Source organism: Chiloscyllium plagiosum, unplaced genomic scaffold, assembly GCF_037043375.1.
Source record: "Chiloscyllium plagiosum isolate Xiang-an unplaced genomic scaffold, Cpla_swu_hap1 HiC_scaffold_13, whole genome shotgun sequence".
NCBI classification, from domain to species: Eukaryota; Metazoa; Chordata; class Chondrichthyes; order Orectolobiformes; family Hemiscylliidae; genus Chiloscyllium; species Chiloscyllium plagiosum.
Window position 1 is genome coordinate 53,528,627 of NW_028270151.1, and position 23,010 is coordinate 53,551,636.

Consider the following 23,010-nt stretch of genomic DNA (forward strand, 5'->3'; position numbering starts at 1 on the left):
GAGTAACTTTGGGAAGTTGTTGTTAAAATAAACTACTCCAAACAGAAGGTTTGATACAAAATTCAAAAGAATGCACAATTCTCAAAATTTAAAGAACGGGAGCAAGGAATTACATTTCAAAAGGGACCACGAAATTATAAGTTTTTGTTCTGTCAATTTGAGTGACTAAGTTAACCAAACTTGTTTAAACTAGTTTAGACTTCAACTAAATCCAAATAACACACAAGCTTTTCATTTTTTTTATTTTCTGTAAAAAAATGTATGACCACATGCAGACTAAAAACCAGTCTAACAAAGTAATCACCACAGTTTTAATAAATGAACTCATATTTAAATATACCCGGTGTCCATTTTCATTGTATAAAAATAAGGTATACATCTACAGCAAACTCCTTTCAAATTCTGTAGAATAGAGAAAAGCTCTGCATACATAAATTTGTCCATGGTTAATTATACAGTCAAATAAAGTATTTTTGAAAATATGCAAAAATTTTTCCATTTGTTTTCCCATTAATGATCTTTGCATAAACCAAGTAACCTTTTAAACAAACCACTTATAAAAAGCATCATTTACAAGTCAATATTCTATACACTGAAAGTAATTACATTTAGGTATTGTAATTAAATTAACTTAGTATTTACCGACGATGCCTGCTATGTCCTGAGTGACTACTGCTATGATGTTTACTTTTATGGGATCTTTCATAAGAATGCGACCGCTCATGTCTGTCCCTATGATGCTCTTTTTCATGACGTCGTTTCTTTACAAGATCACAACGCTCCCTGGACTTACTACGGCTATGGGATCTACTATGTGATTTCTTCCTCTTGTGACCATGCCTTATAGAAATTTTTGTTTCCTCACTGCGATGAGATTTTGATTTGATGTGTGGTGATACATGATTGTGACGTCGACGAGGGGACATGCTGTGACTATGGGATCTGCTCCTTGATCGGGAACTGTAAGTCCCAGATCTACTTCTTCTATTATAGCTAAAAGAAATTGGAAAAAAAATTAAGAACATTGCAAAACCATATAACCAGCGCCATTGAAAATATAGACTCAGCTTCATTAAGAGAAGAAAATATACTTCTAAATCCATCAAGAACAAGTGTAAACACACAACAACAGAATTTCTATTAGGTCTTCCGTAGCAATATATCTGGCCTCAACTAACTTAGACTTAAATAGGCAACAATCAAGAAAGGTTACAGATCACTACCATCTTCACACTTCAGATGCACATTAACTGGGTACTGACAAGGAGCTGTGATGCTCCTGCAAATCCTTTATCCGATGTTTCTATGAAAGTGATTTTAAATACTTAAGTATGAACACTGCCTGCTGAAAGTTATCCAAGCATGACACACAATACAAAAACGTGGATGACAGCCAAGAAGTGGGCGTGTTTTGGGAACGGGACCAGGAGGAATTATCCAGATTACTTAGTCAAAAAGGCATGGGATATTTGGTTACTACCACCACTGTTACTCCAACCTTTGTTTATAATTTGATAAAACAATTAAAAGAATATTGGGGGCAGAAGTTTAGAGATTAGATTCCCTACAGTATGGAAACAGACCTGTCGGCCCAACAAGTCCACACTGACCCTCCGAAGAATAACCCACCCAGACCCATTTCCCTACCCTATACTTATCCTGACTAATGCACCTAACATAATGGACAATTTAGAATGGACAATTTAGAATGGACAATTTAGAATGGACAATTTAGAATGGACAATTTAGAATGGACAATTTAGAATGGACAATTTAGAATGGACAATTTAGAATGGACAATTTAGAATGGACAATTTAGAATGGACAATTTAGAATGGACAATTTAGAATGGACAATTTAGAATGGACAATTTAGAATGGACAATTTAGAATGGACAATTTAGAATGGACAATTTAGAATGGACAATTTAGAATGGACAATTTAGAATGGACAATTTAGAATGGACAATTTAGAATGGACAATTTAGAATGGACAATTTAGAATGGACAATTTAGAATGGACAATTTAGAATGGACAATTTAGAATGGACAATTTAGAATGGACAATTTAGAATGGACAATTTAGAATGGACAATTTAGAATGGACAATTTAGAATGGACAATTTAGAATGGACAATTTAGAATGGACAATTTAGAATGGACAATTTAGAATGGACAATTTAGAATGGACAATTTAGAATGGACAATTTAGAATGGACAATTTAGAATGGACAATTTAGAATGGACAATTTAGAATGGACAATTTAGAATGGACAATTTAGAATGGACAATTTAGAATGGACAATTTAGAATGGACAATTTAGAATGGACAATTTAGAATGGACAATTTAGAATGGACAATTTAGAATGGACAATTTAGAATGGACAATTTAGAATGGACAATTTAGAATGGACAATTTAGAATGGACAATTTAGAATGGACAATTTAGAATGGACAATTTAGAATGGACAATTTAGAATGGACAATTTAGAATGGACAATTTAGAATGGACAATTTAGAATGGACAATTTAGAATGGACAATTTAGAATGGACAATTTAGAATGGACAATTTAGAATGGACAATTTAGAATGGACAATTTAGAATGGACAATTTAGAATGGACAATTTAGAATGGACAATTTAGAATGGACAATTTAGAATGGACAATTTAGAATGGACAATTTAGAATGGACAATTTAGAATGGACAATTTAGAATGGACAATTTAGAATGGACAATTTAGAATGGACAATTTAGAATGGACAGTTTAGAATGGACAGTTTAGAATGGACAGTTTAGAATGGACAGTTTAGAATGGACAGTTTAGAATGGACAGTTTAGAATGGACAGTTTAGAATGGACAGTTTAGAATGGACAGTTTAGAATGGACAGTTTAGAATGGACAGTTTAGAATGGACAGTTTAGAATGGACAGTTTAGAATGGACAGTTTAGAATGGACAGTTTAGAATGGACAATTTAGAATGGACAATTTAGAATGGACAATTTAGAATGGACAATTTAGAATGGACAATTTAGAATGGACAATTTAGAATGGACAATTCACCTGACCTGCACATCTTTGTGGGAGGAAATCGGAGCACCCAGAGGAAACCCACACAGACACGGGGAGAATGTGCAAACTCCACACAGACAGTTGCCCAAGGCTGGAATCAAACCCGGGTCCCTGGTGCTGTGTGGCAGTAGTGCTAACCACTGAGCCACCCCACAGATCTTGTACTAGATTTTTTTTTTAAAAAGAGGAAACAGGAAATAAAAAGAATAAGGCAGTGCTTTCCTTTACCTCGCACCCATAACTCGAATCTTTTCCCATCTCAATAACTCAGGATACTCAAGCCTCACTTTCGCCATAGCCTTGGAGAGGGCTAGGAACAGATAGTATGGGAAGGTATTTAATTGGGGGAGGGGAATTATACTTCCATTAGACATGAGCTGTGGAATATAAATTGGGAACAATTGTTCTACAGGAGGCGAACAAAAGCACAGAGGCTGTTTCAGGAGCACTTGTTGCGAATGTTGGATAGCTTTGTGCCACTGATTCAGGCAAGGAATGGTAACGTAAAGGAACCTTGGATGACAAGAGGAGCTTCTTTGGAAAAAGGAAGCTTACGAAGAAGGATCTGACACAGCTTTAGAGGATTACAGGGTAGCTAGGAAAGAACACAAAAATGGACTAATGAAAGCTGGGAAGGGCATTAAAAAGCCTTGGCAGAAAGAATTATGGAAAACCCAAAGGCATTCTACACTTATCTGAGGAATAAGAACGATCAGGGTAGGGTCCCTGGAGTCTTAAGAGGTAGGGGAGGTTCACTAGAAAGGGGGACCATGTTGATAGCGAGGACACAGTGGACCAGATTAATAGGCTTGAACAGATTGATATTAAAAAAGTGGATATGCTGGAAATTCTAGGAAGCTTAGGGTGTAGGTTTGATATCCAGACGTTTCATTACCTGGCTAGGTAACATCATCAGTGGCGACCTCCAAGTGAAGCAAAGCTGTTGTCTCCTGCTTTCTATTTATATATTTGTCCTGGATGGGGTTCCTGGGGTTTGTGGTGATATCATTTCCTGTTCGTTTTGAGGGGTTGATAGATGGCATCTAGATCTATCTGCTTGTTTATGGCGTTGTGGTTGGAGTGCCAGGCCTCCAGGAATTCTCTGGCATGTCTTTGCTTAGCCTGTCCCAGGATAGATGTGTTGTCCCAGTCGAAATGGTGTTTTTTCCATCTGTGTGTATGGCTACCAGGGAGAGGGTCGTGTCTTTTTGTGACTAGCTGGTGTTCGTGTATCTTGTTGGCTAACTTTCTTCCTGTTTGTCCTACGTAGTGTTTGTGGCAGCCCTTGCATGGAATTTTGTAGATGACGTTGGTTTTGTCCATGGGTTGTACTGGGTCTTTTAAGTTTGTTAGTTTTTGTTTGAGTGTTGGTGGGTTTGTGTGCTACTAGGATTCAGAGGGGTCTTAGTAGTCTGGCTGTCATTTCTGAAACTTCTTTGATGTATGGTAAGGTGGTTAGGGTTTCTGGTTGTGTTTGGTCTGCTTGTCGTGGTTTGTTCTTGAGAAATCTATGCACTGTATCTTTTGAGTATCCGTTCTTCTTGAATACGTTGTATAGGTGGTTCTCCTCTGTTTTCCAAAGTTCGTCTGTGCTGCAGTGTGTGGTGGCTCATTGGAATAGTGTTCTGATACAGTTTTGTTTGTGTGTGTGTGTTGGGATGGTTGCTGGTGTAGTTAAGTATTTGGTCAGTGTTGGTCCAACCTCAAACTGAGCTACAAACCTTCGCAAACCTTGCAATTCTAGGAAGCATCAAGCTAGATAAGCCCCCAGGACTGGACCAGATATATCCAAGAATACTAAGGCAAATGAGGAATGAGATTGCCGCGCCTCTGGTGATGATCTTTGCATCCTCACTCTCCACGGGAGTAGTACCGGATGACTGGAAGGAGGCGAATGTTCTCCCTCTGTTCAAGAAAGGGAATAGTGAAATCCCTGGGAGTGAGATACCAGTTAGTCTTATGTCTGTGGTAAGCAGTGTACTAGAAAGAATTCTGAGAGATAGGATTCATGACAATTTGGAAAAACATAGTTTGAATAAAGATAGTGAGCATGTCTTTGAAGGGGGCAGGTCGTGCCTCTCAAGCCTATTGAGTTCTTTGAGGGTGTGACGAGACAAGTTGATGAAAATCGAGCAGTGGAAAATCTTTATGGATTTCTGTAAGGTATTTGATAAGATTCCCCATGGTAGGCTCATTCGGAAAGTTAGGAGGTATGGGATATAGGGAAATTTTGGCTGTCTGGACACAGAATTGGCTGACCGCAAGACGATAGTGAGTGGTAGTGGATGGAAAGTATTCCACTTGGAGGTCAGTGACCAGTAGTGTCCCACAGGGATCTGTTCTTGGGCCTCTGCTTTTTGTAGTTTTTATACAGGAATTGGGATAATAGGTGGAAGGGTGGGTTAGTAAGTTTGCTGATGACACAAAGATTGGTAGTGTTGTAGATAGTGTCAAGGACGGTTGCAGACTTCAACTCGACAGTATGCAGAACTGGGCTGAGAAGTGGCAGATGGAATTCAATTTGGATAAATGCAAAGTGATTCATTTTGGAAGGTCGAATTTGAGTGCTGAATACAAGGTTAAAGACAGGATTCTTGGCAGCGTGGAGTAACAGCAGGATCTTGGGGTCCACGTCCATAGATTCCTGAAAAGTTGCCACCCAAGTTGAGAGGGTTGTTAAGAGTACATATGGTGTTTTAGCTTTCATTAACAGGGAATTGAGTTTAAGAACTGCAAGATTTTGCCGCAGCTCTTTTAAAACCCTGGTTAGACCACACTTGGAATATTGCATTCAGTTCTGGTCACCTCATTGTAGGAAGGATGTAGATGCTGTAGAGATGGTACAGGAGATTTACTAGGATGCTGCCTGGACTGGAGGGCTTGTGTTATGGAGACAGGTTGAATGAGCTAAGGCTTTTCACACTGGAGAGAAGGAAGAGAGGTGACTTAATAGAGATGTACAAGGTAATGAGAGGCATAGATAAAGTAGATAGCTGGAGACTTTTCCCCAGGGTAGAAATGGTTATCATGAGGGGCCATAATTTTAAGGTGATTGCAGGAAGGTAGAGGGGAGTAGTAGAGTCAGAAACATTAGGGACATTTAAACAAATGCTGGACAAGCACATGGACAGCAGCAAATTGAGGGGCATGTAGGTTAGGCTGACCTTAGATTAAGATAAATGGTCAGCACAACATCATGGGCCAAAGGGCCTGTACTGTTCTATGTTCTAAGCAATGTATCACGAGACTAACTCGTAATGCATTAAATTTCTGACATTCTACATTTCCTGTCAGTATTTTGTGCTACACAGCAGAAATGTAACAAGTAGCCCATAACTGTTATTACCACTACCAATATGTTTGTGTAAAAGAGTAACACTGGAGATTTTGACATTAGAGCACATTTACATGAATGATGGAAGCTTAATTAGGCAAGCAGAATACAACTTCAAAATAAGAAGCAAAATACATGAAGCAACTAGGTCCAATTATTCTCACTATCCCTGATTGGTTCTATATAAAATTATTTCCCTAGCACTGGATTACAGATTACTTTTCTATATAATGAATGCCAAAAAGTCATGGTATAACATATTAGCAATTAGATTCATACATTTTAGATTCCATTTCTTAATCGTTTATTTCCAGTAGAGTTATAAAATGCTAGCCTTGGATGAAGGATTCTGCCAATATTACAAGCTACAAATCACTTACATCCACTAAATCAGGTACAAGTACTTACTGCCTTCGTGGTGAACGGGACCTTGATCTTGTTCGTGACCTTGAACGACTGGCACTCCTACTGTTTCGGCTTGGTTTACTTTCTTTTCTCAGCCTATATATTTTAGGCAACAAGATTTTTGAAGTATTATGCTGACTTGATTGTGCTGATATCACATCTATAAATATGACAATTTTGAGTAACAGCACCTCAATAACCAAAATTTGCAATAGTATGTAAACAGTAGGGAGGAGTGACACTAATCAATTAGCTCCTTCAAAGAATTGGGACTTATCCTCCAAGTCCTCCACTTATCCTCCTCCACTTATCCTCCAAGATTGAGATTGAGAATCGATCTCTCTCACTTTGGTCAACTTTTAATATTTAAAACCCCATTTCTAAATAGAGAGTGAAATACTTGATTACTAACCCGTTGTATGGACTTTTAGAGTTCAACTGACGGTCTTCAGGCTCCTTTTTGATTGCTTTAGCATTCTGAATTCCAGGCGTCTTGTCTTCGGACTTAGCTTCTCTGGGTGAACCTAAACACAAAATCTGACTTCATTTGAAATTCTAAGCATTTTAGACAGCACATTAACTCTGAAGCATTTTTAGGACTATGAATAACTTCAAATGCAAAATAAAGTCTAAATATTTATTTGAAACTTAAAACAACAAATGGACACCCATGTAAGTAAACTGGAGCAACTGCAAGTCAGCAGATCCAACAGAAAAGCCTGGGACTAGACAATTAGCCTGCCAGAATTCATTAAACAATATTTGGATATTGCATCAATGCCCAGTATCTTAATACAGAAATCTGCCAGAGGGTCAACTGATCCAAGTCTCTCTCCTGTATGGTATTAACACTCTGCAATGTAACTAAAGTGCCCTCTCCAGGTCTCCCCATGAGGATGCACAGCCAATTGAAAGATGGTGTATTGTGTGGCAGGAAGAAGGGTTTGGAGGGATATGGGCCATGTGCCGGCAGGTGGGACTAGATTGCGTTGGGATAACTGGTCGGCATGGACCAAAGAGTCTGTTTCCGCGCTGTACATTTCTATGACTCTAAGAACGTATACATTCAGTTTACTTTGCTTCTCACGTTGCTCTAGCAAACTGAAAGTGAGAAGCAAACGGATACCAAAACAGCAAGCATGAAAAATTAGCATGTTTTGTATAAAAGACATACGACGCATAAACACTCCATTACATTTCATACACTTACAAGGTTTAGAACCTGGAGAGAAGCCTCCCAAAGTGGAAAGTGCAGGAGTTCCATCAGGGTTCAATCCTTTGGCTTTTAATTTAGCTTCCTGTAATGCAACTTTCCTCTTCTCTACTTCTTTCTCCACATGCTCATAGTTAGGCTGTGAAGACATAATTTGCCACATTTTGAGAGAAACTAAAAGCTATCAGATTCAACACTATACAATGGAGACCTCATTTTTACCAATTATACCATTTTCTCAATACTAAAGTAGTGTTTAACTGACCTTCTTTCGGGTATAAAGTTTCAAAGTCGTGATGCAAATATCCTGGATTTCCTCTTCTTTTGCACCAAAAAGCACAAACCAATGAGGGCGATTTGGTAAAACAATCTGAGTAAAGAAAAAAATAAACTCAGGAATATAAAATACATTAACACATACAACACTGAATTACAAGTGTCTACTAGTGAAATTATTTACTGCAAACCATGGAGATTCTAACCATCTTATAATTTCCTTTACCCCAGGGAAAAACATCAAAGAGAAACATTTAGATTTATCAAGTTCCCATCTGGAAAGTATTAAGACTGAAAATAGGTACTTCTTTGCCTTCAGATTAGTGTGCAAAGTATCAGTATTTCATCAGGCACTCATTCAATTGGGTGTTCGAACTAGAGAGCTCGGATTCAAAATACTGTAGGCTGATTAAGCTTTAACCATCTAAATAATTTGGAGAATAAAGTATGACTACTTCCAGATGCTCTCTTTTATTTAGTCTCTCTGCACTCACTTGTAAAGCTCTAGCTGCAAGGTAGATGCATGCACATGCTATGGTTTCTGGCTTAAACCGGACAAATACACTTGTGCGCAGACTGTCATTCATGTAATTCCTGAAAGACATTAGAGACAAAATTTATTAGAAATTAATCAACTCCAAGTTTATAGAAGAAAGGAGACTTGTGGCATTGTTCTTTTTTCTTAGTTGAAACAATATGCCCTCTGATATATTAGAAGTCTGCGCTGAAGGTATTGAAATATGAAATAAAACTAAACAAACATTAAAGGTATTATTTGAAATATAGAACATACAATATAGACCATTATAAAGCCACATTTTGATTCTGTAAATACAACTTGAACAAATATTGTATGGAATTTTCCAAAATAGTCGATTGACATTCTCTGGCAGCTATCAAGGAAGAGCAATATTTAAACTAAGGTGAACCTCAAGAATACAAGCATTCTGGAAATTGAACAATAAAAAAACATAAAATGTGCTCACACTCCATGGCTTCCCAGTGGAACAATGAATTATAACTACAAAATAAACCCCATGTTAAAAGGGACCAACTTGCACAACATTCACTACTTATTGAAGATGCATAATGGAACATCAAGATTAACTCACATTTTTCTCAAGTTTCTTCAGTGGTAAAATGCATGTGAGACAACAGGGCACCATGCAAAGCACAAACAATCAGTCAATCCTCAGTGTGGGGCTGTCAGAAGCAATTTAAGAAATGCAAAGAGCCTCTCCAACACAAAATTATGTTCAGTGCTCCTACTCCAATCCCTTACTGGAAAGATAAATAATTACAAAGCTCCATTGAGATTATGACCTTGATGTTTATAATATATACTGCACAAATTCAAATTTTCAAAAATGTTCACTGGCCTTCGTGCCTGCCACTTGAGACCAAAGGGGTTTTCAGTTAATCATGCACTACAGTTGTGGGTATTATACCAATCCAGAAAGGACTACAGAGTTCGAAAGGCCTTCACTTTATCTCCAAAAGCGTACTATTGTAAAAGATAAAAACGCCATCAAGACTCATCTAGCAGATCTATTGCAAGTATTCATTAGAAACTGTGGTATAACAAGACTTGTAAAGTGACCAGCTTTAACAAACTAGGCCATAAGCTTCGGTCATTGCAATTACCCAGAGTATACAATAAAAGCAGAGGGGATGAAGATGCTGACTACATCACAGCTATAGAACTGAAAGGCCTTGTTCTAAACATTTTAAAAGCAGAAGACAACTGCTAGCTTTGGTCTGATATGACAACACAGACAGGAAGCTCTCTGTTTCAATGTCCACAACTTTGTCCCACAATCTATGTTTAGCCTTATACTGCACAAGCCCATTTCTTACATTTCACATTGTCTAAGCACAGGTTGTCTTTTAAGACTACCACTTTACCTGCTACTCAATGCTCATGTTAACCATTGATCATGGCTGTGACCTGAACATGTATTGTTTGTTACATCGGTGCAATGTAAATCTGCAGTATGCATTCTGCCTACAGAAAGTTGACATGGCTTGATTAGCTTAAATTATGGATTGAGATTATCGTAATAATATTAAATTTAACTTTTAAATATTAATTAATTTGTATTGTTTACAATGATCATAATGGCAACACTTGCGACCTCAAGCAAAACTTTATTAATTGAAAATACACCTTCAATCAATTGGGATCAATCAAACCAAGGGAAAGGTTAAATCACAATTTATTACCTGAATTACCATTTAGGAAAGTGTAGCAGCAAAAACAAAAGGTCTGTTAAGATTGAGAGAATGCTGTTCACCAGCATACATTTTTTATACTACATTCAACACTAATGCTGGGCAAATTGTACATAATTGGGGGGGTAGGGGGAATTGATCACTTTGCTGCGCAGAACATGATTTTTGTCAGAAAGTCATGACCATAAAGCTTTTCATTTTGTATACATCAGGACAGATAAAATACCAACTGGAGTAACGATTTAAGGGTAGCACAAGTTTTAGTGGTTAGTAGTGCCTCAGTGCCAGGGATTCAGGTTCAATTCCAGCCTTGGGTGACCGTCTGAATGGAGTTTGTAAGCTTACCACACCTGCGTGGGCTTTTGCCAGTTGCTCTAGTTCCCTGACTGCCCAAAGTAGTGCAGATTAGGAAGACTGGACTGGGTAAATGCAGCATTGCCGGTATAGACCAGGGCACTGGGTTTGAAGGAGTACCATTCAGACGGTCAAATGGCCTTGTTCCACACTGCAGGGATTCTATGATACTGTCAAATAGGTTGTTAAGCAATTGGCAAATGAACCTATTGGTTGAGGTACTGCCCTGTAGAATGCACCAGGGGACTGTAATCATCACTTAGTTTACATTCAGATGGTCAAACCCTGCATATAAACTTATGTAGTTTCAAGCAAATATAGGTGAGCCATATTGCTTGTGGAATTCAATATGTAATTGGTTGTTAATGCAATTCTTGACACACTTAGGATTGATGTGTTGCCCAAATGGATAATCACATCTTAAGTTGGACACTATTCAGTTTTGCAAGCACACGCTGGTGGAGTATGGTCAATAGTCTACTGAAGGGGTGCGCTGCTTGATACGATCTACCTGTAATTGATATACCTGATCCATGTAACTGGCATCATACCGAAACTCAATTTTCCTTGTGCTAGGCAAAACATTTCTGACTTGACAGCAGTATGCTGTTAGAGAATATCACTCATATCGATATTACGTAAAATGACTAACATCACCTGTCAGTTACACCTGCTTCAAGTTTCTCATCCGCACAGAGTAATTTGACGTAGACTTGACAAGTCTAAAACACAGCAGCCAGAATCGCAGTCATTAACTTGCATGATACTCAGTGAGCAATTATCTCACTGTGATAAACGAAGACTGTTTTAAAGTATCCAAGTTTCAACATCAAATAATCATGGTAAGCAAATGGCTTATTCTCCATTTGGAAGGTTTTGATAAGGCCAACTTTACAACATATGCCATACGTTGTCTCACGGTGTAAATGGCTATTCCCTTTGAAATTTTGTTATCTTTTGTTGAATGCAAGACAAGTAGCTTCGATAGCACCTCCCATTTGTCAGACAAGGAAACTAGTGAAGAAATAATTTATCAACTTACAAACTATGTTAAATAATTAAAAGGTGACAGATGAATTAAAAACATTAGGAGCAATTGTATTAGAAATTTCATTTGTCAAACTCCCATAGCCATATGGGCTTCCCCTCCACCCAGACATAGCTCAAGCAGTGAGCTAAATTTACATTCATATAGGAAACAACCAGAATTCTTGGTTGGAAGGTCTAATCAAGTTTAGATTGCAGCCTGTAAACAGTTTAAAACTAGCAGTAATAAGAATGCGGTCAAATCTTTCTATCTGTACCAGTTAAATATTTTGAGTATGCTGTAGCATATAACGTGATTTAGGTCCTTCCCTTCAACATGCTTTAAAATTTCACATTCTAATACTCAAGACTAGAAACATTAGATATATAATCTAAATTACTGAAAGTACGTAATGAATATCCAGAAGTCAATACAAATCCTTCAAAACCCCGCCAGAACTAGAAGACGTTGCCAGATGTTTTGTGACTACTTCAGTGAATAGCTGTCTCGGATGAGAGCTTGCACTGGATTGGCTGAAGGGGTAGCCAATCAAAGGCCATCCTTAGGTCATGAAGTTGAGAAGCAGTTCAGAGGGCAGAGTTCTTTGAGTTCTATGACTTACCATCATGGACTACCCTTTAATTAAAAAGAGTAGAAAAAAGAACAAAGTTAAATTGAGCTCTCCTTTGTGACACTGAACAAACAAGCCATGAAAACAGTATGCAGAAATTATGGTACCATGTTCATAAATTTATAGTACAAATGTTCACCATTGAAAATATGATTCGTTACACTGAATTATGCACCCAGTTCTGTATAGATACAAAAGTTAGAATACCAACTGTAAACATTTTAGCTTTTTAAATTTGATATACATTACAAATCTTAAACACATTATTTCAATTCCACATACAGTTTCCATGGCTCTACAAAGTCAAAGAAGCAACTTACCAAGCTGTTTGCACAAGTGTTTGATTCCTTTCACACTCAAGCACTTGAAGATACATAAAGATTATCTAGAAAGAAGGGGAGGGGGGGGGGGGGGGGGGGAGAGAAGTTATTTTTTTTTAAATCTTACACTTCTAGTTGTATTAAAGAAAAATTAAATATCTACCAGTTTACCTTGTGTGGATGCTTTACATGAACGCAAAATCCCAATTCCTTTAGTACTCGTCTTTCTGCTTTGATCACTTGGTTTTTGGTGTTAATGTAGTTTTGGTCAAGTATCAGTGGTGTTGGAGTCCTGGTTTAAAAAAATTAAAACTATTTGCAGTCTAAAACAGAAACACTTGCAATTAGTTTGTACTTCTAATACTCCTTAAAAACAAAAGGGACTTTTTCCTTTCCAACCAACCATCAGAAGAAACTCCTGTAACTGCCTCCAAAGCCTTGGTCTTGTGCTGTCCATTTCAAACTGAAAATTACGCAGCAAATATGCTGAACAGCCTGATTTGCTGTTACCACCAGCAACGAGGGAAATAATATGCTCAAGTAGTAGGGCCTACCTAATAAAATAATACTATTAAAATTGATTGGTGGTTAGTAATTTTTGTAATCAATTACTGAGAATTACACAGTATATCTAAATAAATTCAAAACTAAACCACTTGCATTTTCTTAATTTTCATATTTTAATCAACACCATACTCTCATATGGTACAATAAATATCAAATCATTGAAGACCTGCCAATTAGAATGCAATTCAAGTGCACAATGCAGACGTCATCCTGATCATAATCTCTTTACTTAACTTTATGCTGCTGTTCTTTCTTCTGATGCCAATCTGCTCAAAAAATACACAACCAGAAATCTTTTTTTCCAATGTTGTCATCTTAAACAGCAGAAAATACATATTTGTAAAACACTTCAAATTGAGAATGCTGTTTTTATTTTGTTTGCACACGATGTGCTGCATCATTCACTCCATGGTTGCTCCCAAGAAAATCAACTGTGTATTTTTTGACCAAATGTTTCCAAGTCACTTTTTAAAAATGTATCTGTTCACCTACAAGCTGTACCTGCCTAACTTCAAATTTACATGATGTAGAGATGCATTTGTTGACTTTAAGGCTTATTGTCATACTATTATAAAGTTAGTTTAAAACAGTTAACAGCAAGTACCATTATACCAAATAGAGCTCCACACTGACGCAATACACTAGCCATGGGCCAAATAGCTTATGTTTGGTTTTTTAAGGAAGTTAACTTAAAACTGTGTTTGAATCAATTGAGTTTGCAGACAAGGCATGCTCAATTTAAGTACCATGGCAATTCAACATGTGGCTATGGTAAAGCTCAGGATTTATTCAAAGACTCAAATATATCTGCTCTGAGGTCAACATTCCAGGCCTTAAATTGCAACAACCACATTTTATACCCGTCTTAGCCCCACAGATCTATTAGGTGCATCACTACTTTGGATGTAATTTTAGCATCTTATTTCCTGCAGATTCTGTAACACTATCAGCCTTCTACCTCTAAACAAAGAATCTTCACAGTCTTGTGAGGAATTTTAATGCTAGGATGTATTCGTATGCACTAAAATCTTAAATCAGTACCAAACTAATTTTAAAGTTACAAGTTGAATGGTCAGTGAATCTAAACTGACTTTTCCAGGCTAGCATATTAGGAAGAATAATCAGCAGCCAAATAGCATTAGCAGATTTCAGAGAAGTCTCATTAATGCACTCTGTCCAAGCAGCAACATTTCGGTTGGTAACGAAATATTACAGGTCAGGAAAATTACATTTTATAAACTTATGCCCAAAATCTACATGAGGAGATAAAGTAAAAAGTATCAAGACACGACATTCAAAGGCACTCAGGAAAGTTATTAAACAGAAATAGCCACCAAAAAGATTACATACATTAGCAAGTTAGAAATCCAGGCCTTAGAAAGTTGTTCTCACTGAAACATTTGTTAATACTGAATTTTTTTTTAATGCTTATGATGTAATGACCCATACATTTCTACATTATATATAACTCCTCTGCAGGTTGCTTCTTCTATCCCTGAAATATGACTCAGTCTCTTCTGCCCCAGCTGAAATTATAAGGAGGCAGAGGTGAGTACTGCTATTAACACTTGTCAAAATGAGTTTCTAACCGCTATTTAGGGATACTCAGACTAGCTATTCTATTTAATTCTAAGCACTCCGAGTCAGTAACTTGTAAAAGAAATAATTCGGTGAAGAGCAATCTTAATAGAATATGCAGTTGGTCCCATTGACATTAGTTTGGACTTTTAGAAGTTTAACTTAGATTCACTTTCCAAATATTCACTTATCAATTATTTAAGTTCATAAAGACAAGTGTTTGAACAAGTTTCAGATACAAACTGTTAAACTGCAACAAAGTTTATCACAATTTAACTTTTCAAGATGAACAGTTTCACTACAGACTTGTTTCGAACAGTTCAACATTTACACAGGTCAATACGCAATTTTCCAAGTAGTACTGTCACTTAATTATTTCTCAGTCACCAATATGGAGCTGATATTCCAGATTTCCATAATCAATCTGCACCAGACTGATGAGTTTACATTATTTCTTCCTGACTAAATTAATGTGTCTAATGTTGAAGACAGATGAAAACTACTACGTGTGCGCAACATTGAGAAATACACACCAGCAGCCCTGTGGTGTAATTCTAGTCTGAGCTCAGTAAGACAGCATTTGCAACAAATAGATTTGGTAGAAAAGCAAGAGGAAAAACAAAAGTATCAGCTTGGTTGAGTTCCTTTTTCTGATTATAGATTAATGTTTACAAATGTCTCACTTGTCTCCATAGCCAATTCATCAAAAATCACTACCTGAAGATGATCTGGCTTGGAGATATTATTCACAGATTCACTCCCCAAAAACTGAAGTAAGAAAATGAAAAATTCACAGCAAATATGCAACAGAAAGCTTTAAAACCAACTTTAAATAACAGTTGCACATTCACCCATCTAATAGTCACTATCTTAACAGCTTGCTTTGTCTTGCCAGTGCAAAGTTTTCCATTTATACAAATTTGGAATGTGCAATCTATAATGGAAGCTAAGCTGCTGCACAGTAATTGCAACCTCCCACAATTGGTGGGACACGTGTAACTTTTAATTTCTGTGTGCTTTTAATGTACATTGCAAATGATTTCCAATATCGTGTCTTAAAACTGTTATACATTCAAGTAGATTTAAATACACCTAAAGAGCATGGAAAATACATCTATACATATACTTGTCTTATCCCCCAACCTTTTCCAAAACAGTCAGTTTGCCAAATGGTCCTGAGAAACCAACAGAAAAAATGCTGACACTTAAAATGCTGTTTACATTCTTGTGTTGGATTAGAAATATTAAGATTTTTTTTCTAAATCCATGCAACATGTCTGTGCTGATGTATAGACATTACTAAAATCCAAGTCTAAAGATAATGCATTTAAATAAAACTGGTAATGAAGGACACTACAAACTGACTCACCACAAATACTATTTTACCAATGAATACTGAGAATGTTAGATACTCTGGGAAAATAATCTTCCAAAATAGAGACAAGATTGGCATCATAGTTCATTAAATTTTGGTCGGAACTAGTTTAGTGACATTCCTATCTTCAGCCGTTTAAGTTTCTATACCATTACTTACCACCATTTTCAGGAGAATAGGTTAAGTTGTTCCCACAATACTAATATAGCACTTCATTGCTCCCACTCTACCTATCCTATTGATAGGATCTTCCATACACTGGCTTACCAATTTGAAATTAAGCACTGTTTGATTTAGCACCATTTCTTCATTGGCTCAGTTAAGATTTTATCAACAATCGGAGATGCAATACTAAGTACAAATCTTTAAGATAATACAATTCAGGTATTATTCAGCAAATTCTGGTATACCTCTCCACATTATGGGTTTTCATTGCTGGACAGCCTTTCTGCACTTCTGACACTTTGTAAATTTGGTGGCAGTGTAAGATAACTTAATTACTCACACATAGTAGGAAACATTTGTTCTACATCCACGATCAGGTCTATTTGGTACCTATATACCTCAAAGTTACTCCTCATACTTCTATATTCCAGTGAAAACAATGGATTTGGAGATACCGGTGTTGGACTGGAGTGTACAAAGTCAAAAATCACAACACCAGGTTAAACCTGTTGGACTATAACCGGATGTTGTGATTTTTAACCAGTGAAAACAAGGCTAGTTGCTTCAATCTTTTCCTGTAAGAGGGCCCACTACTTACAATATCAATCTGAACAAACTTCTTCTGAAGCACTACCGTGCATTCACACTTGCTCTTAAAAAGACCGAAATTCCATAATATGGATGTTGTGGTCTTATCAATGTCCTATACAACTGTAATATAACAGCCTTACTTTTACGCTCAATTGCTCTTGCAATAAAGAACAGCTTTTCACTCACCTTCTTTATCACATGCTGTACCTACAAACTAACTTTTGAGGTACTGCACCTCTGAATTCTGCAGTTATTCACTATTTAAGTAATGTCATGCTTTATTCTTCCTGCCAAACTACTTCACATTTTTCCAGATTATACCCCAACTGCTCACTCATTAAATCCTGGCCCACCTGCATCTTTCTGATGACCTCACAGCTGCTTAACTCAGTGCGTCACCTACTACTATCCCTTCACTTCCCTTATCCAAATCATTGATATCAATTGTAAAAACAGAGGCCCCTGCACAGATCCCTGCTGGACCCTCTCTACTTGTCAAAACTTGCCAGTTGGCATTAAATATACAAGCCAATTACAGTAAAGAATCTTCACAAGATTAACATTCCAAGCACAATCCACTTGCCATATTTTGGACACTTTTTGCTTCAATCATAAAGCAAGATGAACCCATCTACAGAAGTGCAAAAGCTAGAGCACATGTATGATGAATGACAGAACTGTCAAATTCTTATCTGTCTACAATTTCAATCTTTACTCTCAAAAGCAAGCACTAAAACCCTAGTGTGTAAAGCAAGCACATTGGTCTGACTTCACTAAATCAGTCTTTCATAGGCCATTTTAAGAAGTTAGTAGAAAAGGTGTTTCCAAGCTTTATATTTCTGAAGCATACTAACCTCCCTCTCATTCAGAATATATAACTAAAAAACCAAGGCAAAAATGTGATGGTACCACCTGGACAGCAAAGACAAAAAGCTGAGAACCAAGTACAGGAGTTCCTAGGTTTTAATGGTGTTGTGCCCAACCTTCCAAAGCCCCCGATTCCAGTGACCCGTTCAAAGAGCACTGGTTCTCCATCGGGACCAAACGGCACTTCTTATTTTCACTGTTGCCATGTCGACAGCTTCATCTTTACGTACCATTCCACATCACCCAGTCTTTGGTAAATGTAGTTGGTCGCTGTTAGGTTGGTTGCAAGGGAAAAAAGAATAAAAGTCAATATTGCATTTTAACTTCATGCACATTAGTAAAAACGATCACAGTAAGAAGTAATCCGAGAACAATTTTCACATTCATGTTACTCAAGACAAATTTTCTACAATAGCCTTTTGCTTAAAGCTACAGTGAAATTGTGGTTAATCACTTTTTTTGACTAAACGAAGAATTCATTCCGCTACATCACTTAGTCAATAAACGTGGTGAAAAGGGAATTCACTTTCCCATCCCCGCAAAGTGACATAACAGTTGTAAAATTTAAACTTCTGATCAAATGTAGCCTTTCAATTTCAACTATACAAGACATCACTTGTTCCATTTACACAGTGCTACAGAATTAAAAATGTGAGGAGAAAGTGAGGTCTGCAGATGCTGGAGATCAGAGCTGAAAATGTGTTGCTGGAAAAGCGCAGCAGGTCAGGCAGCATCCAGGGAACAGGAGAATCCTGAAGGGCTTATGCCCGAAACGTCGATTCTCCTGTTCCCTGGATGCTGCCTGACCTGCTGCGCTTTTCCATGAACACATTTTCAGAATTAAAAATGTCACTAGCTTCAATTATACAGATATACAAATTCGCACAATGCAGCATTATTTCTTACAGCTCTTCACACTTGAGAAAGTCAATATTTGTAAATTATTTTTTGTTTTTCTGATACATGGGCAGAGGAGTACAGTGGTAATGCATTCAGAGCAACTTTAAATAGACTCAAGTCTGATACCCTTCTGCACCCAGACTCATACTGCCCATTTTCTAGTTGTGCTCCTTTTTGCCAGTGTCTCCAGGCTGCCTTCTTCAGAGATGGGAAATAGCATCAGAATATTGCATCATGACTTATGAACACTTCAATGAAATCCAGACTTATCAGTTTGTTTCACTGGACTTCCTCTCATCTATTTGGCCAATTCTCAAAACGGTCATATTTCAGCCAGCAATTTTGCAAGCTAAGTGAAGGTACCTTTATATCTGGTGTTTCAGTCTCGGTTACAAAGAAACCAATGTCTGTCTGTTCCCTCCTTGCACTCACATTGTTATAACAAAATTCAAGGTCCCAGTGGCAGAACCCATACTTTAGATTTGGAACTGTTGATACTATACAAAAAGAGTGCAATCTTCAGAAGGAAACCCAGTCTCCCTCCAACAGCAACACTCCCATATAGTGCTAAAAGCAATTATACCTAATCACAATAGAACAAAGTTCAATTCACAACGATACATCATTCTTGCCCAACTTATTTCAGAATATTATGGCAAAAGATAAATATCCCCCTTTAACTTCAATTGATGTGCAGCAGCTATGAACTTAACATGCAGTACAAATGTAAAATCTATTATGACTTCCCAGCTTATACTTTCTCATTTGTACTAAATGTGCTAATATTTTATTCCCAATCCAAAATTACAAAATTTCCTTTGACCAGACAAACCATTGTTATTTTTGTTCTGAGTTCATGCTTGCTCCAATTTGTGTTCAAGGATTACAGAAATCACTTGCACTACACAAGTAACTATGCGTTACCCACAGCTCAGGTAACAATCATTAGCAAGCTACTTGCCCGTAATCTTAATGCCAGTCCCAAACATACTCCAACAGGAATAACTGGACAGTAATAAGTTCTTCCTGTTCATCCTTCCCCAAAACTTGTCACTGTGATCAAGTATAGTAACAATGACATAGGACCTGCTCTTTCAGCACCGACTCTGCTGATATGTATGACTGATTACATCACTACTTTCCCCACTTGGTCAACACTGAAGAAAATCAGATACAAAGTGATTAGGAGGTACCCTGAAAGCTTGGTTAAGCTAAGGAATGCTTTTTGAACATTAAAAAATACTGGACTTGAAGAAAAGGGCTTACCTTTTGCCTCTTAGCTGACGCAAATGGTGGAATACATTTATCACATCTCTCACACGACGAGGTGCTTCTTCTATTTTAGATGCAAGATTGATACAAGCCATTGCAACAATCTGAAAAGAAATCATTTTGCTTATCAGCTAAATTGTCCAGGATATTAATTTCTCAGTCAGTGGATTACTTTGCAATAGAAATTGCATATCACTGAAAATGATCCTTTTAGGCCATCTCTCAAAGGCAAATGGATGTTTAGGCATCCAGATATCAACTAGTACATTTTGCTCTCTTCACAACATAAGGCAATGTGAACCTTTTTCTTAAACCACAAAACTGGACGTTTGAGGAAGTGGACAAAGGCATCTATAAATACTCGTAGTTTACTGAAGCCAGTGCTTAGCTCAGCATCAGAAGAGTGAAGAACAAATTAGCCTCTTCCAATGAGAGGTAAAGTGCAGACAAACATTTTCTACTGTCTACATTGAGATTTTATGATTAAAATCAGAGGATCAATGATTAATGCAGAGATCATTAGCTCACTAACAGCAATTCAGCTTGTCTCATACCCTAGTTGTTACCTTTGGCATGAAAATTGAATCTATCCTCATCACCCCCTCAAGCAGAGTGCATTTTCCCCCTTTCAGCTCTATTCCTAACTTAGGTGTCCAGAAGTGAATTTAGGGCAGGAAAGCATGAGATTAGAAGCACCTCTTCACAAATTGTGATGGAAAATTTAAACTCAGTAAAACCCACTCCAAGTAACTAATGTAGACATCAATTGAAAATTGCAGAAACACAATTTGCCAGATAAGACCGCTGAGGTTACGTTATGAAGGCAATAAAGAGTTAAGCAAGCTCACAATCAAATTTAACTGCATCGCTAATAATCATTGCTGACGCTTAAAACAAGAGTAACAGAATTTGAAGCGTTAAACATATTTCACCTCAAGCCTAACCTTAACACAGAGTCCAACTCCACACATTTTCGGATAACGTTTGGAATTTGAAATAGTGATCCAATTGGGGGGGGGGGATGGTGCCTCTCCCCGTTGAACGGCAAATCACTTCCATTTTGGAGGAAATGACTGGCCTCCATTTCCCACAGGGTTCGCTCGGAGCTGGGCTGAAACGATCGAATTCAAACCAAAGAGCGGAAGTGATCGGAGCGGCCCGGCCTGGCCCGGCCCGGCCTGGCCCAGCCCGACCCGGCCCAGCCCGGCCCGAGCGGACCCCCCCCCCACCCACCCACCCACAGGCCAAGGGGCCCGCCCGCGGGACTCACCTCGAAACTGTGTTTGACGAAGGACTTGGAGAAGAAGAAACGCTGGAAGAGAACCTGAGCTGTCGCCATGGCCACCTGCGGGCGGGGAGAACACAGAAAACGGGAGAGCGTTAGCGACCGGAGACGGGGATAAAGCGCGGCCTCCGCGTCGCGGCCTGAGCCTGAGCCCGAGGCCGCATTACCCAGCCGGCCACCCACCTGCGGTAAACGCAGCAGGATCCCGGCCGACTGGATCAGTTCACAGCCCAGGATCCGCAGGTCAGTCTCCACCTCCAGGTCCAGGCCATCCTGCATAGACGGCGTGGGTGAGAGCTTCTCCTCGGGGATGAGGGAGTTGTCGATGGTGAGGAAGACGGCCGAATAAACCTTGTCTCCGATCAGAATCCCCTCACCCGCCGCCATCTTGTCTCGAACAAAAAAATAAAATGGGGAAGAAAAGGAGCAGGCGCAGTGCGCGGCGCCCAACACCACCTCCGGACAGGACAAAGTGCTGTATCAACGATCCTCGGAATATAGATCTCCACAAAACACCTAAAACCAACCAGGAAGACGCCTTGAAATCCACCTCATAGACGCCCAACTGACGGGATCGCGCTTCTGATTTGTTCCATTTATCACAAATTCCAACTACATGAGGTGACTCTCCAGGTTTCGCAATAGTGACGGGGAAATGCCGTGACGTAATTTCGGGAAAGTCTCTGATCACTTCACCACTGCGGAGGGAGCGAGGCCCGGGACTCATTTCGCCAGCGCGCGCCGCCGGGCTGACGTCAGCGACAGCTCCTCCATTGTGACGCACTGGTCGATGCGTATTGGCTGGCGCGCTGCGAAATGACACTAGCACGTGTTTTCCTGGAATCCAGAGACTGTTGCCCGCTGCCTGCGGGTGTATCAATGGAACTATATGGTCCTATAAATGAACGCCTAGTAATGCAGGCTAACTCCAGTCACTGAAAACAAGATCAAGCACAGTGTTAACAGTGCTTTAATTCATTTCCTGCATGAATGAATACGTTGCAAACCAAAATTTGAGACCCAACAGAAATCAAGACCCGTTGCAAATAATAGTGGAGTACCTTTTATTTGATTGGCTCTTTTTTCGATGAAAGTAAAACGAAACTGCTGGGAACACTGAAAAAGTCAGTCAACATCTGCACAGAATCTGCTCCTCATCTTCAGACAGCCAATGCAGAAGCGGCTGTAGGCCTTTTGCATGTGGTTTGCCTATGGTGCCCATCAACAAGCCCAGCTTTGGTATGGCCCAAGGGTGTACGAATTGTGCTTGCCTGCCTCACTTTTGCAGCTTAGTCTGTGCCCAAGGCACCGTGTGCAAGTGAGGCTTTTCACAAGTCGACACCTGTTCCCAGCATAGCAGCTGTCTGACTCCTAGAACAAATCAATTACACATTTGATTAATCAAACTCAAAATGCCAAAGTTCTCATATTTCAGCATTAGAATGGTCTGTTTCTAGTAAACAGTTGGGAAAATAGTTTACTAAATCAGATCAAGAATTTTATGTTTGTCTTCTCTCTGCTGGTTTGTCATAATTATGTATCAT

The 23,010-nt window shown here is 38.5% G+C and overlaps 1 protein-coding gene across 1 annotated transcript; it reads right to left on the minus strand.

Annotated features, from left to right (window-relative positions):
- Positions 1-297: 297 nt before the first annotated feature.
- Positions 298-22,150, minus strand: ccnl1a (cyclin L1a). The gene is made up of 11 exons (XM_087993602.1): positions 21,650-22,150; positions 21,452-21,526; positions 20,176-20,285; positions 13,038-13,158; positions 12,867-12,931; positions 8,797-8,896; positions 8,292-8,396; positions 8,024-8,165; positions 7,226-7,337; positions 6,817-6,909; positions 298-993 (listed from the first exon to the last, which is right to left on the minus strand). Exons 1-11 carry the CDS (start codon positions 21,851-21,853, stop codon positions 639-641), a joined length of 1,482 nt encoding a protein of 493 aa, XP_087849728.1. The 5' UTR covers positions 21,854-22,150; the 3' UTR covers positions 298-638.
- Positions 22,151-23,010: the final 860 nt, after the last annotated feature.

Coding starts and splice junctions, on each gene's coding strand:
- ccnl1a (XM_087993602.1), bottom strand. CDS start 21,853: ATGGCGGCGGGTGAGGGGATTCTGATCGGAGACAAGGTTTATTCGGCC. Junction 8,897..12,866: donor ACACTTGTGCAAACAGCTTG/GTAAGTTGCTTC, acceptor AATGTCTTTCAG/GAATTACATGAATGACAGTC. Junction 8,397..8,796: donor TTGCAGCTAGAGCTTTACAA/GTGAGTGCAGAG, acceptor TTCTTTACTCAG/ATTGTTTTACCAAATCGCCC.